Source organism: Phyllobates terribilis, unplaced genomic scaffold (assembly GCF_046119375.1).
Source record: "Phyllobates terribilis strain yellow unplaced genomic scaffold, ASM4611937v1 Scaffold_4__5_contigs__length_816908805, whole genome shotgun sequence".
NCBI classification, from domain to species: domain Eukaryota; kingdom Metazoa; phylum Chordata; class Amphibia; order Anura; family Dendrobatidae; genus Phyllobates; species Phyllobates terribilis.
In genome coordinates this window covers 730,767,449-730,784,121 of record NW_027362764.1, presented here as the reverse complement: position 1 = coordinate 730,784,121, position 16,673 = coordinate 730,767,449, and the positions used below count along the sequence as shown (strand labels likewise).

Below are 16,673 nucleotides of genomic sequence, written 5' to 3'. Positions count from 1 at the left end.
GCACAGAATTCCAGAGAATGGGGCATACTCAGGTGAAGTCTTGGAGATGATTGGGTGTGGAATGTGTAAGTGTGGCAGAGAGAAGAAGGTCCTTGAGAGGATCAGAGATTACGTGTTGGAAGATATCGGAAAATTAGTTCGGAGATATAGGAAGGAGACAGATTATGGACAACTTTGTAGGTCAATGTTGGTAGTTTGAGCTAGAATTGTTGAAGAATTGGAAGCCAATGAAGGAATTTGTAGAAGCAAGAAGTGGAGGAGTAGAAAGAAGAGAGGTGGATTAGTCGGGCAGCAGAATTAAAGACTGACTGGAGAGGTGTGAGTGTGTTAGGGAGGCCACAGAGGAGGATACTGCAGTAGTCGAGGTGGGAGCTGATGAGGACATACACTAATATTTTAGTAGATTCAAGGTTGTGAAAATGACGGATCCTGGAAATATTTTTGAGTTGGAGATGCAGGAGGAGATAAGAGCTTGGATGTGCAGTTTGAAGGACAGAGTCAAGGGTTACTCCGAGGCAGCGGACTTCTGATTCAAGGGAAAGCATGACATCATTTATTGTGATAGATAGATCAGGTAGGGGAGTTGAATAAGATGGAGGAAAGATTATGAGTTCAGTTTTGTTGACATTGAGCTTTAGGAAGCATAATGAGAAGGATGTTATGACTGATAGACACTGGGATTCTGAACAGCAAAAAGGTGATGTCTGGGGCACAGAGGTATAACTGAGTATCATCAGCCTATATATTTTACTGTAAGCCATGGGATTTTATGAGTTGTTCCATGGCATGTATATATACAAATTGTTTAGAGACATATCACATAGACATCTCACGAGAGTATTGCTAAATCAAGTTTTGCTTTTTTTTAAACTGGTAATATAGTTCCACTCTTCTCAAGATATGTTGAGTTAAGAATAAAAATAAAGATAAGGAAGGACACATTTGTAAAACAACTTAAGACTGTGCATTTGTTTTACATTGGCCCTCTCTATAGGACATTGCAGTCTGCTTCCCTTTCCCGTACATCCTAAATAGTTGAGGACAGTTCCATTTTACTCTGTTCTTGAACAGGCATATTTTGAGGTTTTATCTTGCATGCACTATTAACTCCCCCAAAAAAATCTTCTTATTCGGATATTCAAATAATTCTTGCTTCTATTTTTTGAAATGCATGAAGCTTAATTTTTAAGTCATTTTTCTTCTCTTTATTTTTGTGATGTCAGGGGAAGAATATAAAGAATATAAAATTTATAAATTTTGTTGTATTCATACTTTTTTATATTTTAATTTTGCTCCATTTTTTTCATTTAATTTACACATTATGCACAGTATAAAGTCTTAAAAGACCTTTAGGGAGACATTTTAACATATTAATACATGATTTTTATTGCTGATTTCCCCTGAAACTTGGGATGGTGTATTAGCCGCAGTAACAGAGGAATTTCCACTTCCTACCTGCATAGCAAAGCAAACTGTATTGCCTAGGACTTAGCAGCCTCTGTTCTTTCCCTACACCCAGCAATCACATGTTCACTGAGTCCAAAAAAGGAAGTAAGATCAGTGCTTCCTAATCTTTATACACAGGAGCTGATTCACTGCTGTTTCTACAGAGATTGAGATCTCAAACATGGTAATTAACTATGTCTATCTTGTCTCTGGGCAGTCTGTTCCCTACACCTTCAGCTACACAATCTTGTACAAGCTCCTTACACTGCATTGACATTTTAGAACATCAATGCGTAGATAATGTGTTGGCTGCCAAGACGTTCATAGTCTATGGGGAGTCTCTAAGTAATTTAGAGAAGGTATTCCTATATTTTACACTTCAACAGAGAGAAAATGGACACTCTTGTGGTTTCCGTTGGGTGAATGCAACCTTATTGTTGTAACATACACAAATTTGAAAAAGAGTAGAGCTCGAAAACAGTCTGTATGGAGCCATATGGAACGACTAAGATCCCATTTTCTTCAACCAAAAAATAATAGCACGGCTGGCTACATTTACCCAATGAAAGAAAATATATTTTGGTTAGAGTGCCCGCATAGAGTATGGTTTATCATAAAACGACCGCCAAAGAGTAGCTGTAATCTGTGAGAGAACTAAGAAATCTAAGAAAAGTCTTCAGTTCTTATTACAAACCAAATGGTCTGTCCATATAATATCTAGATATGCCTGATTTTCTAGAGCCAGAGACAATTATTGAAAATTTTCTCCATTCTTGCTAAGTGATGAGGGTCAAAAGTATGGGACCCCATATGGTAGCTTATAACGCCCAAGCAAGATCTTTGAAAATCGATTTTAATATAAAGACAGATCGTTATAATGTCAAACAAGTCCAAAAAATCCACTCTTTTGGCAAAAGTTTGCTTTATTGGAACCTGTGGCTGTGTAAAAATATACAGTTGGATACTGCAGACTGCTAAAAAATGCATATATTATTTCAAAGTATCTTCTTATATATGCCATGTCATTGCGGCAATATATAGGATAATTCTAGGCACCATACAGAAATTGAGGTTTATTTTATCGACTATGATAATGGGAGAAGAAATCATAGGAACTTGAAAAGTTCCTAAATTTGTGTATAATTTATTTTGTACTGTGTTAGTGGAGGCTAATGCACTTTAAGACCATGACAGTTTGTACTGTAAAAGTCCTGAAGAAGGGGTTGGTTCATTCTCGAAACACGTTACTCAAGTTTTTTGTTCAAGATTAGACAATGTTTAGTTTCCCTTTATGTGTAGCCTCCTTTGTTCATAAACGGTGAAGTGCTTTTGATGTCCTGCTTCAGCAGATGAAAATGTAATCATGCTGCTTTTTACAGTATTCAGGCATGGTGCCATCACTTAAACATTTTATTATATTTTCCGAGCGGTGCCAATGACACAGTGGCCATGGTAATGCAGGAAAACTATCATACTGTGCCTGTTATTGAAACTGTAAAGGAAAACATGAGGTAGTTGTTAAAAAAAAAAGTTTTTTACAAAGTCCTTGACAACTTTTCATCTTACATAAACCATGAGAAACGATAATGATTTTCTGCGAGAGGCTTTTGAATTGTATGTGAGGTTTTTGTTAAGATGAACTTACCTGCGGAGATTCTTCTTTGATTGATCGAAGGATTTATACAGATTGTAACGTTTGCACAGAGGTGTGATTGGATGAATACTACTGATAGGTAAACACAGATAGCTTCAGTCATCTAAAGAATTTGAAGGGTCATTTCACATCCAAACTTATATTACAATTGATTTTTTTATTTCTTTTCTCAAGTAGCATTACAAGTAGGTCTGGAGCACATGGTCTATAAAATTGGTTGTACAAATGAAATAAAAATGGATATATACTCTATAAAAGTGAAGGGCAGAGTAAGAATGGCCAGGGCTTCCACTCCATAACAGTCATGGGTCTCTTACTGGCAGTGCTGTAATAGACTTAAGAAACTTTAAAGTGAATTACGTCACCAGATTTCCTAATACAAGCTGCATGGATTATTAACCCCTGTACAGCCTATGCCGTATTTGTATGCAACAGGCTGTAAACCCCGGTTCAGTGAGGGCTCTGGCGCTGAGCCCGCACTGAACCGGGCACATGTCAGCTGATTATTACAGCTGACATGTGCCCGCAACAGCTGCGGGTGGAATCGAGATCCACCCGCGGCTGTTAACATGTTAAATGCTGCTGTCAATCTCTGACAGCGGCATTTAACATCGCCTCGCCGGAAGCGCGTCACTTACCCCGCCCATCGGTGACCCCTTCACATGATCGGGGGTCACCGATGCGTGGGCATGACAACCCTGGGTCTGCAGCAGACTACAGAGTTTGTCATGAGCTGATCGCTATGAACGCCACCTAGTGGTCGGCACTCATAGCACAGGACCATTTCTGCTAGATAGAGGTGATCTGCTGATCACCTCTATGTAGCAGAGGCGATCAGACAGTTGCTGCTTCTAGTCTCCTATGGAGACTATAGAAGCAAGCAAAAAGTGAAAAAAAAATGTTTTTAAAAATATTTAAAAAAATTAAAAAAATATAAAAGTTTAAATCACCCCCCTTTCGCCCCATTCAAAATAAAATAATAAAAAAAAAAACCCACATACACATATTTGGCATCGCCGCATTCAGAATCGCCTGATCTATCAATATAAGAAAAGAATTAATCCGATCGGTAAACGGCGTAACGAGAAAAAAATTCTAAACGCCAGAATTACGTTTTTTGGTCGCCGCAACATTGCAATAAAATTCAATAACGGGCGATCAAAACATCGGATCTACCCCAAAATGGTATCAATAATGTTTGGTGTCTACGAACTCGTAATGACCTGGAGAATAAGAATGGCAGGTCAGTTTTAGCATTCAGTGAACGTGGTGAAAAAAATAAAAAAAAACATCTGTGGTATTGCACTTTTTTTGCAATTTCACCACACTTGGATTTTTTTCCCATTTTCCTGTGCACGGTATGGTAAAACTAGTAATGGCGTTGAAAAGTACAACTCGTCCTGCAAAAAATAAGCCCTCACACGGCCATATTGATTAAAAAAATAAAAACGCTATGGCTCTGGGAACAATGGGAGCAAAAAACGAAAATGCAAAAACGGAAAATCCCAGGGTTGCAAAGGGGTTAAATAAATTTCTTTGACCTGAAAGGGATGGTGTACTTATTTGACAATGCTTGTCAGAATGCCTGTATAATCTTTTGTAAAAGTTTCTTTTAGATTTTTTTTTGCTCTAGCAGGATTGAAATAAAATATTCATCTTACAGAGGTGGTCCGAAAGGAAAGTTGATTTTAATCCTAAATATCTAAGATGCTTAAATTAAAAAGTTCCTCAATTTTTATATTTTTTGGGAGGGGGTGAATTTGCATTATGGAAAACTCTACAATACAAATAGAGCCATTCATAAATTATTCTTAGAACTTTACATAGAACCATAGTAAGATACTGGACTGGTGCCACTTATCTGTCCACAAAATATTTGGTGGTCTGAGTCAACTGTTTTCTTTGTCAAAAAATACTTTTGGTCATACCAAGGATTTTAAAGTGACTATGTCACTGATTTTAAAATGCAAACTTCATACATTAATAAATACATCTTTTAGATATGGTGAGACTGGTGTACTAACTATGAACATCAATGACATAATGATTGTATAATCAATTTTAAAAATTACACAACACTCTTATTATCAGCTTCTAAATGTCCCCGCTCCCTGTGGATACTGAAATCTCACCCTGCTCAGTGCAAGCTGCAGCTTCCATTCAGGCTGGATGGGCAAAGGCTGAACACACTTGGACTCATAAGCTTTCTCACTTTTTACCAAGACTCCTAAAATGCTCATTTTAATATGTACAATTATGTAGTTATTAGAAAAGTATTTTCAAAGCAAGTACACCAGTCTCATCAAATCTAACAGATGATTTAATATGAATGTGGTTTGAAATGTAAAATCTAATGACCGTTCTGGTTTAAATCATGGTGTCTAAAATCTTCTACATTTTGAGTTTTATGACAATTTCAATTGTGAAGGCTCAGAATATATTATCATTTTATTGTGTTTCTTATATAAAGCTCCATATATCTATATTATTTAACCATCTTTACCTTTCTGTTCCCCCATAGCATTGTGTGGTGGAGATGTAAGAGGTCCCAGCGGCACTATTCTATCTCCAGGATATCCTGAATTCTACCCAAACTCTTTGAATTGTACATGGACCATAGAAGTAACTCATGGAAAAGGTAACCTATTACAAATTGCATGCGATCACTTAGGATCAAACAGGTAAACTTGATTCATTTAAAGAAACACTGCTCCCATCAAAGTTTTTATCCTCTTAATATATTGCTGTCATCATGTTATATAACACTGTGTACTTACAATTGCTCATTTTGCCTTTCTACCCTGTTAATTCTTCTCTTTTCCATTAGGTCTATGACATCACGTGATTTAAAAAAAGACTAGCTGAATCCTTCTAAGCTCTATGTAGAAACCGGAGGTAAATTTTCCCTGCATGAGTCATCACTGAACAAGTCCATGGCAGGGGAGAAGGAGTGGAGCAGCTGGGTCAGGACTTAAAAAGAGAGGGATAACTCATGCAGGGAAAAGAGACTTCCTCTTTCTATATGGACCTTAGCAAAATTCAGCTAGTTTTTAATTACGTGATGTTATAGACTTAATGGAAAAGAGAAGAATTAACAGGGTAGAAAGGCAAAATGAGCAATTGTAAGTACACAGTGCTATATATTAAGAGAAATGCAATATATTAAGAGGATAAAAACTTTGATGAGAGGAGTGCTTCTTTTAATTCTAAGTAGGTGGATATTTATAAATACAGCAGGTAGATCCATTATTAAATACCAGTGTGAAGTTGTCAGAACGATATTCATTAACTACAGATGCATATGTAACTTGAAAATCTGGAATTTGGTTATAAAGGTTGACAGAATGGAATATCCTGTTTTTTTTACATCAAATGTTAAATACCTCTACAGTTTTATTGGTGTCTACAGTGTTTTAATTTTTGTTAGCTAGTATATGCTTAAGACCAAAGTTACTGTTATAGCCATCACTATGAAGAACATAAGAGGGAATAAGAGTTTCCCATTCTTGCTACTAAGTATCAGGCTTTGCATACTTTCTCAGGATAGTTGTTTTGTCTCTATTAAGAGAATTGCACACTGCATTAAGTAGCTGCATGAAGAACAAGGCAGTTGATGGCACTGCATTGATTAGGTGCACTCATGTTGTGAAAGCTGTTAAATTGAAAGAAGACTTAATTAGACCTACATCGTTCCCTCTCTACATTATCTCAAGATCATCCCTATGTCTTTGATAGACAGCGTTAAAAGGTTTATTCTGAAATGGCTCTATATTGGGAGAATAATGATCGTTTTGCTTAGACTTTGTTTTCTTTGCCTTCAACATGGAGAGAAAAATCTCAGTTATGACAGAGACCAGAGAAGATAGAAATATACATTTAAAAGCATGAAGTAAACTTTTTATAAGGTTCACCGTCAGCATTGAGAATGCTATTTTTAATATGCATTTATGAAATAAAGAAGTTTAGATATTATATTAATGTTCTGCACATAAACACAGACTGGCATCATTGACGTTATTGTACTATCTCTTTCTTGACTACATTTCTTTATGTTTACCAGCAACAGTTCTTGTAGGGAACTTTGGTCCAAAGAGTTGGTCGCTTCACCGAAAAACAAAAATTTGGAACAGTTATGCAACTTTTTGGTAACAATTAGGGCTCATGCAGATGACCATATTTTTGGTCCGAGTGTGATCCGACAAAACATTGGATCACACTCGGTCCAATATTATTCCATGGGGCCTTGCACATGTCTCATTTTTTCCTCAGATGGAGTCTGTCTGTGGAAAAAATGGCAGCATGTCCGAGTTTGATCTGATATTTGAATCGCACTTGGCCATGCAAGTCAATGAATCTGTGGAAAAAAATCAGAATGCACTCCAACGACATCCGAGTGCGGTCTGATTTTCACAGAGTAAGGGCTCTTTCACACGTCAGTGTTTCCGGTATGTGTGGTGCGTTTCCACGGGCGGTGTATCAGTGGGCAAAATATGCTGACATGTCAGTTTTTTACCCACTGCACGGGCCACAAAATGTTCCACACTGATGACACACGGATGACATCCGTGTGTCATCCGCGTGACACATACCGGCGCCAGGGAATCAGTGGTACAGATAGCTCTGTTCCCAAGCGCCGGTTGCTAAATCGATCATTCATCATTGTCATTGTCCCCTGCTGGTGCTGTGATCAGCGCTAGTAAAGGAAAATGTTGAAAGCAGCATCCTGCTGCCGATGTCTCCAAAAGCTTTAAAAATAAGAATAAAATAAAAAAAAACAATATAATCACCTGTCTTGAAGCAACCGCACATAATGAGGAGCAGGGGAGAATGATGCAAGGCTGTGAGCGGGCCCCAGCGCTGAGCTCATGACCAGGTTCCTGTCACTCACGGAGCTCAGCGCAGGTGCTCATTCGCTGCAGCGCATGATTCTCATCTGCTCCTCGGCGTGTGCGGTTTGATAAGGGTATGATTAGCATACTGTAATCGAACCGATTTTCTCGGATACGCATGAAAAAAAGTCAATGGTTATCAGATGAAGCTTAACTTTTTTGTGTTCCTCAAATCTTCTATATAGTGGGGATTTTGGGGTAGGAAGCCCTTTTGTTTATTTCCAATTACCCATACTTGAGACAATAATTTTAGTCTCAGTTCACTCAGCTCTACAGCTGTGTTATCTATTCACGTAATGACAAAAAGAATCACTGAATGGCTTTTGCAAAAGTGTAGATCGCAAGATTGGTAAAGGGATATGTTGAAGACTATGTTCAAGTTATGTTCAGGTCACATGTTTGTTACATATAAAGCCCTGAAAAAGCCACTTTGTGCTCCATATATGACTAGTGTTGCAGGCCTTTACAATAACCTTGCTGAGATAGAATTTTTAGTTTTGTTCACCCTAGCTCTTTAAAATCTCAACCCTTTCAAACGCACACTCACGCACATGCACAAATTCAACTATGCCTATGATCTTGGCTCAGTTCCCAGATATGGCTATTTTTCTCTACTGAATGCTTCAGCAGAAAAAATGGCAATTTTCACATCCTAGTTTCATCCAGTACTTTAATTCCTACAAAATTTTAACCTATAACCTGCTCAGTTTTTTAGCTTTCTTTTCATTTTGAGCTGCTCACTTCTAAAGCTGTAGGTGCCATCTGTTGATGAGCCTCATCACAAATCATTGCCTATTGCAGGTGATGAGCGCTAAAGAGGGCAAAGTTTAATTCCACCGGTGCTCATCGAGAAGCATCAGGAAATGGGTAGAAATTGCAGCTGTTATGTAAACACTATAGAATCAAACATCTTACTTCTAGAAGCTACGGTAATAAGAGTTCCAACTGTTAAAGTTAAAATTTGATTTTAGCATAAGAAGAGCTGTAATGAATAAAAATGTTCTCCATGTTTCTGACATTTTTTTTTAGAATTTTTTTCTTACACATACAGTACAGACCAAAAGTTTGGACACACCTTCTCATTTAAAGATTTTTCTGTATTTTCATGACTATGAAAATTGTACATTCACACTGAAGGCATCAAAACTATGAATTAACACATGTGAAATTATATACTTAACAAAAAAGTGTGAAACAACTGAAAATATGTCTTATATTCAAGGTTCTTCAAAGTAGCCACCTTTTGCTTTGATGACTGCTTTGCATACTCTTGGCATTCTCTTGATGAGCTTCAAGAGGTAGTCACCGGAAATGGTCTTCCAACAATCTTGAAGAAGTTCCCAGAGATGCTTAGCACTTGTTGGCCCTTTTGCCTTCACTCTGCGGTCCAGCTCTCCCCAAACCATCTCGATTCGGTTCAGGTCTGGTGACTGTGGAGGTCAGGTCATCAGACGTAGCACCCCATCACTCTCCTTCTTGGTCAAATAGCCCTTGCACAGCCTGGATGTGTGTTTGGGGTCAATGTCCTGTTGAAAAATAAATGATGGTCCAACTAAATGAAACCGGATGGAATAGCATGCCGCTACAAGATGCTGTGGTAGCCATGCTGGTTCAGTATGCCTTCAATTTTGAATAAATCCCCAACAGTGTTACCAGCAAAGCACCCCCACACCATCACACCTCCTCCTCGATGCTTCACGGTGGGAACCAGGCATGTAGAGTCCATCTGTTCACCTTTTCTGCGTCGCACAAAGACACAGTGGTTGGAACCAAAGATCTCAAATTTGGACTCATCAGACCAAAGCACAGATTTCCACTGGTCTAATGTCCATTCCTTGTGTTCTTTAGCCCAAACAAGTCTCTTCTGCTTGTTGCCTGTCCTTAGCAGTGGTTTCCTAGCAGCTATTTTACCATGAAGGCCTGCTGCACAAAGTCTCCTCTTAACAGTTGTTGTAGAGATGTGTCTGCGGCTAGAACTCTGTGTGGCATTGACCTGGTCTCTAATCTTAACCTGTGATTTCTGAGGCTGGTGACTCGGATAAACTTATCCTCAGAAGCAGAGGTGACTCTTGGTCTTCCTTTCCTGGGGCGGTCCTCATGTGAGCCAGTTTCTTTGTAGCGCTTGATGGTTTTTGCAACTGCACTTGGGGACACTTTCAAAGTTTTCCCAATTTTTCGCACTGACTGACCTTCATTTCTTAAAGTATTGATGGCCACTCGTTTTTCTTTACTTAGCTGCTTTTTTCTTGCCATAATACAAATTCTAACAATCTATTCAGTAGGACTATCAGCTGTGTATCCACCAGACTTCTGCACAACTCAACTGATGGTCCCAACCCCATTTATAAGGCAAGAAATCCCACTTATTAAACCTGACAGGGCACACCTATGAAGTGAAAACCATTTCCGGTGACTACCTCTTGAAGCTCATCAAGAGAATGCCAAGAGTGTGCAAAGCAGTCATAAAAGCAAAAAGTGGCTACTTTGAAGAACCTAGAATATAAGACATATTTTCAGTTGTTTCACACTTTTTTGTTAAGTATATAATTCAACATGTGTTAATTCATAGTTTTAATGCCTTCAGTGTGAATGTACAATTTTCATAGTCATGAAAATACAGAAAAATCTTTAAATGAGAAGGTGTGTCCAAACGTTTGGTCTGTACTGTATAACAAAAATCTTTAATAGCTTTCTTATTCCTAGATCCTCATTTTGAGACAACTCCTAAGAGTTCCCTTCATCCATTCTTTGCACCTCTCATTGTTCAAGTTGATGGACAGATGCTTTTTTTACACCTATACTATGTAACATAAAAGGTTCTATGCTCACAGTGTCTCAATGGCATCCTAGATGCTAAACAGATATCTCATTAGCAGTCAAAGTGCAATAAAAGAGATACGATCCAACATTTTTAATTTTTTTTACAGTAGATTCAAAGATGTGAAAATAAATAGGTACACACTAGTGTTGAGTGAGCATGCTCGTTTAACCCTTTAAATGAGCATGCTCGGGTACTCGCCTAGTTGTTTCGGCGTGCTCGGCTTCTCTGTTTGATCCACCGCGGCTGCATGTGTCACAGCTGTTAGACAGCTGTAACACATGCACAGATTGCCTAAAAAGCAGGCAATCCCTGCATGTGTCACAGCTGTCTAACAGCCACAACACATGCAGCCACGGCAGATCAAACAGAGAAGCCGAGCATGCCAAAACTACTCGGCGAGTACCCGAGCATGCTCGTTTAAAAGGTTAAACGAACATGCTCACTCAACACTAGTACATACACAATGGCTAAGTAAATTGATAGTCTTGAGCGAGTATGTATCATTAAGTCTTTCTCGGGTGCTCGCCGAGTATTTTGGCATGCTCGGCATTTCATTCACTGTCGTCGCGCCTGCAAGTGTCACGGCTGTTAGACAGCTGTGACACATGCAGAGTTTGCCTGTTCAACATGCTTGCCTAAAGAGTTAATGATATATAGTCACTCAACATTATAAATTAATATTAAGTTACAAATAAAAAACATCAAAATCAACAAAAGAAACATGCAGGAAATGGAAACAGTATATTGAGATACTGTACAAAAAAATGAATATGCATTATACTTAGCCTCCATGATCTCATCTAGGTGAGAACCTGTTGAATCTTACAACACCCAAATTTAATTCATATGATAGTAGGCTTGGCATCTCAACACTTCTGCAATTCATCTTGGCTTCCCATCTCTTTGTCTAAAGGACACCATACACATTAAACTTAAGTCTGCTGAACCTATCGATATCCAATGTCCTTTGGACAGATGGATCCTGCCTATTGGTTCTCCAATGGTTGATCTTTACATTCTTCTGGAGATATTCTATTGCCAGAGGAATGTACACAGGAATGCTCTGGCAATCTGAGAGTTCCTGTGTATAGGGTTCATGAGTAGAGATGAGGTCCTCCCCAGACCTTAGAGTATTATAAACATAACATGCAGAGAGTAAAGAAGTAATTAAGCCATTTATATCCACCTTACCTCTGGCCCCTCTTCTCTTCATTGATTCACTCGTCTGGTCTTCAATGCATCTTCTGATTGTTGAAAGATGCTTTGAGTTCACCAGGCTTCTCACACTGAGCCAGGACTTCCGGGCCTTATGAGGCTTGGAAGGGTTGTGTGCAAGCATGTAAGAGAGTAAAAGAGCCATCTGCACCCCTCTGAAGATATCAAAATAAATTTAATGTTGAATGTTGATGACTTTCTCAATTGCTGCATTGTTTATAAGTCTACTGTGAAAGCTAAATGCTAGCTGAAGAAGTTTTGGATAAGAAAGGGTTAGCAATAAGTGGGAAGCTCAGGGAGGGGCTTCAGAAATATAATGGGCTACAAAGGCCTAGTACATCAGAGTGCCTGTAGTTACAGCACAGTGAGCATCTGCCACACCAAACACAAATTCTACCTTAATGAGAATACATAAACAGTGGCAGAAGTATGATTTTGGAAATGAGTACAGCTTAGTGGGAGTCTGGGAGAGGCCCAAATGGGAGTATATTTGGGAAAAATGGTGGAGCAGAGATATGGGAAGTTTTGAGACTGCTGAAGGCTGAACAAGGTCACTCTATAACAGTGGTGGATTGCCAGTTGGCAGCCTAGTGTGGAATATTTTGGAGAAAAAATTCAATGTCTTGCCTCATGGGAGCATCTGGGAAGACAGCTTTTGCAGTCGGTTGTGCAGAAAGCCGTGAAGATGGGTTTTGCTCAAATGAATTTGTATGATTGTGACATCACAATTTAGAAAAAATGTAAAATGCTGGCATGTATAATCATTTATATGAAAACTCTGTCAAAGTCATCCATGAATACCACCCAGTCTGATGTCATTCATTAGTTATGTCTATCAAACGTCAACTACCTCAGTAAAAGGCTATCTGTTGTTAATTATAATGGCCTCTCCTGCTTCCTTTTTTGTCTCCTTCGCCACAGTACAATGCCACCGGCATCCAAGGGAGGAGTACCAAAAGTGTGAGGGAATATTTTGTCATCACATTACATGTGTCACCTGTGTGTAGGGTTTCCAAATCTCACTCAGCCAAATGAAAGCTTACAAGCGTGCAAAAGTTCATGGCATCATGACGTGCATCGGGACTTCGTGAGCACATGTGCTGAACCATCCTGGTCCTCATCAGAGCTAGAAGTCCTGGCTCAGTGTGAGAAACTCAGTGATTTTTAGCACAAGCAGCAGAGATTATAAGAAGCTGGGAGGTCTGGATGGGTAATGATGAGGAACAGAGGAGCCGAAGAGGTGAGGTGAGTTTAAGAGGGGACGAAGAGGTGGGGACGACTAGGTGAGGTGAGTATAAGAACTTTTATTCATTTTTTGATGAATATGGATTTTTGTAAAATTTTAATATAATTTATTTCCACTCGGATATATTTGCTCATCTCTAGTCAAAACTTCGGAATGATAGCAGGTCAAATCAACTGAATGATTTAGAAAATGTGAGGCAGGGGCTCCACGAATATATTTTGCACTTGCCAAATTTTTCAGTGCATTCCAGCAAGATAACGAGTAAATTCAATGATGGTTCCTTATGTATTAAAAGGTTATCTGTTTATGGAAAAATAGCAATCAAAATATATACTTCATATATTATAATTTGAAGTGACAATCGTTTATTTCTGAGTCCCCGTTTTTTGCCCATATTTGAATTGAAATTATATTCCAGGTATATAATATAATACCAAATTGTATCATGTTATGTGATTTTGAGTTTTTGATAACAGTTTGATCAGCGTCTCTAAATCTATTTTACTCTTTCAGGAGTACAGTTCACCTTTCACACCTTTCACCTGGAAGATCTTCATGACTACTTGCTAATCACTGAAAATGGCAGTTTTACTCAGCCACTGGCACGACTCACTGGCTCCGAGCTCCCTTCAGCAATTAATGCCGGTCTCTATGGAAATTTCAGAGCTCAGTTACGTTTTATTTCTGATTTTTCAATATCCTATGAAGGCTTCAACATTACCTTTTCCGGTAAGGATGTGAAGTCAATTCAACATTTATTATTCGATGGACATATTTTATGTTTGAAAAATAAATACAATATTAATTTATATAAATATGAGCATATTTATAGTGTTTATTAGATGGCTTAATCAGTTAGTTAAGAGCAACACTTAAAAATATTATTGAAAGTTTTACTCTAGATTATCGTATATAGTATAATATATAATATAACAACATCTATGTATAATGTAATTTTTTAGATATATTGAAAAAAATAATACAATATATTTATTTATTGATTTATTTTTTTATTTTCATTAAAGAATACAGCCTTGAGCCTTGTGAGGATCCAGGAATTCCACAGTATGGAAGGCGACAGGGGAATAATTTTGCAGTAGGTGACCTGATTACATTCACCTGTTCAGCTGGGTATCGACTGGAAGGAGTTTTGGAAATTATATGTCTTGGCGGTGGACGTCGTGTGTGGAGTGCACCTCTGCCAAGGTGTGTGGGTACGTGGTCAGCTGCTTTCATTTGCTTGTTTGTGTAGTCACTATTAAGAATTTTGCTGAATACACTTGCAATGTTAAACTAACATTAATTTGTGAAGAATTTTCTGTTGCATGAATTTTTTTAACCTATTTTGCTTTTCATATAGTACACTCCCAATTACTGTGTTCTAGACTGGTCAACTTAAAGTAGCGCTCCTCCTCCCATCAACATTTTTATCCTCTTAATATATAGTTATCATCATATCATATGGCATTGTGTACTTACAATTGCTCATTTTGCCTTTCTACCCAGCAAATTCTTCTCTTTTCCATTAGGTCTATGATATCACACGATTAAAAATTGACTAGCTGAATCCTTAAGCTCAATGCAGAAATGGGAAGTCTATTTTTCCTGCATGAGTCATCCTTGCAAAATTCCCTGGCAGGGGGGAAGAGGGGAGGAGCTTGTTCAGGAATTGAAGAAGAGGATGACTCACCCATGGAAAAGAGATTTCCCATTTCTATATAGAGCTTAGAAGGATTCAGCTAGTCAGTTTTTAATCATGTGAAATCATAGACCTAATGGAAAAGAGAAGAATTTGCTGGGTACAAAGGCAAAAAGAACAATTGTAAGTACACAGTGTTATATAATATGATGATAGCTATGTATTAAGAGGACAAAAACTTTGATGGGATTGCTTATTTAATATATGTTAAACCCAGGGATATGTTGGAGAACTCCTTTGGAAGTGTTCACTTTCCCTTCAACACAGCTATAGGAGGAAAAAAAAGCATTGTACCTTTCTCATAGAGAAAAATTGTCTGCCCAGGTAATACATTAATATAATGAGCCATCCAGAAAGAATTTCCAAAATTAGACTACCCCAACCTGGGCTATTAAAACTTAGAGTAAAATTTTGAAAGCCTTAATATAGTTGATAAAGTTTTCACTAAGCGTAGGGAATCAACTCCCGATGAAAGGGCTCTACAGGAATCAAAGACACAAATGTATACTGTACTTTAGAAAACAGCATCATTGCTGTCCACATGTTGGGCGAGAGTATTGGATCGATTATGGTAATGACTGATCAGAGTTTGATCCGAGTGTCATTTTACTGTGATCCGATTCTCTCAGCAGAGAGAATCACAGCACAGGTGAGAAGACGGAGAAGTTAATTTCTCCATCTTCTCCATTGTCTGTGTCCACATAAATCAGACTGCACTCAAATGACATAGATTTAAATAAGTGTGCGTGATCTGATTTGAGGAGCCATTTGCAGCATGCTGAATTTGTATGAGAAAAAAACCCGCAGCTTTGCACTGCCCCATAGTATAACATTGGTCCGAGAGAATCACAGCACAGGTGAGAAGACTGAGAAGTTAATTTCTCCATCTTCTCCATTGTCTGTGTCCACATAAATCGGACTGCACTCAAATGACATAGACTTAAATAAGTGTGCGTGATCTGATTTGAGGAGCCATTCGCAGCATGCCGAATTTATATGAGAAAAAAAAACGCAGCTTTGCACTGCCCCATAGTATAACATTGGTCCGAGTGCTGTCTGATAAAACATTGGATAGCACTCGTCCAAGTTATACACTCGTGTGAATGAGCTGTATGGCCACGTTCAGTATTTGGTCAGTATTTTACATCAGTATTTGTAAGCCAAAATCATCAGTGGGTGAAAAATGCAGAGCGGTGACGTGTTTCTATTATACTTTTCCATTGATTGTTCCTCCCCTGATTTTTGCTTACAAATACTGATGTAAAATACTGAACACGTGAACGTGGTCTGATAAGAAAAAATTGAGCTTTAAAGATGGAAATAAACCATTAAATGATTGATTACTTGCTTTAATATTGAAACTTCCTAATGCCGATAATAAAGTTAGTGAATGCTTCCCTTAAAGCATTTTTTTTGCCAGCAGTAGATTCATATTTTAGTTTTCTATTCTGTAAATGTTTTTTTATTTTGTTTTTTGTATTTTTTTCTTTTTTATCCCCTAACTGTACTCCAAACTGACAGAATTACACAAAGTAAAATTTATGCCCTGCACTAGCATGGATTCAGTTCTGAAGTGTTCATAACAATAAATACTAATGAATGAATTATGGAATTTCCTGAATGCGCTTTAGCATATATAATGTCAGCCAAGTTACTTTTCTTGTATTGATTGCATTCAAAAATACAGATTTTAACAACACACA

At 38.0% G+C, this 16,673-nt stretch overlaps 1 protein-coding gene across 7 annotated transcripts in view; it reads left to right on the top strand.

The window, feature by feature from the left end:
* CSMD3 (CUB and Sushi multiple domains 3) overlaps nucleotides 1-16,673 on the top strand; it is a 2,085,767-nt gene that overhangs the window by 1,258,300 nt on the left and 810,794 nt on the right. For all 7 annotated transcript variants that reach the window (XM_073679791.1, XM_073679790.1, XM_073679789.1 and 4 more), the window contains 3 exons: nucleotides 5,622-5,738; nucleotides 13,785-14,000; nucleotides 14,297-14,485. In XM_073679791.1, the coding sequence (XP_073535892.1) occupies nucleotides 5,622-5,738; nucleotides 13,785-14,000; nucleotides 14,297-14,485 (522 nt within the window). The remainder of the gene's footprint in view (nucleotides 1-5,621; nucleotides 5,739-13,784; nucleotides 14,001-14,296; nucleotides 14,486-16,673) is intronic.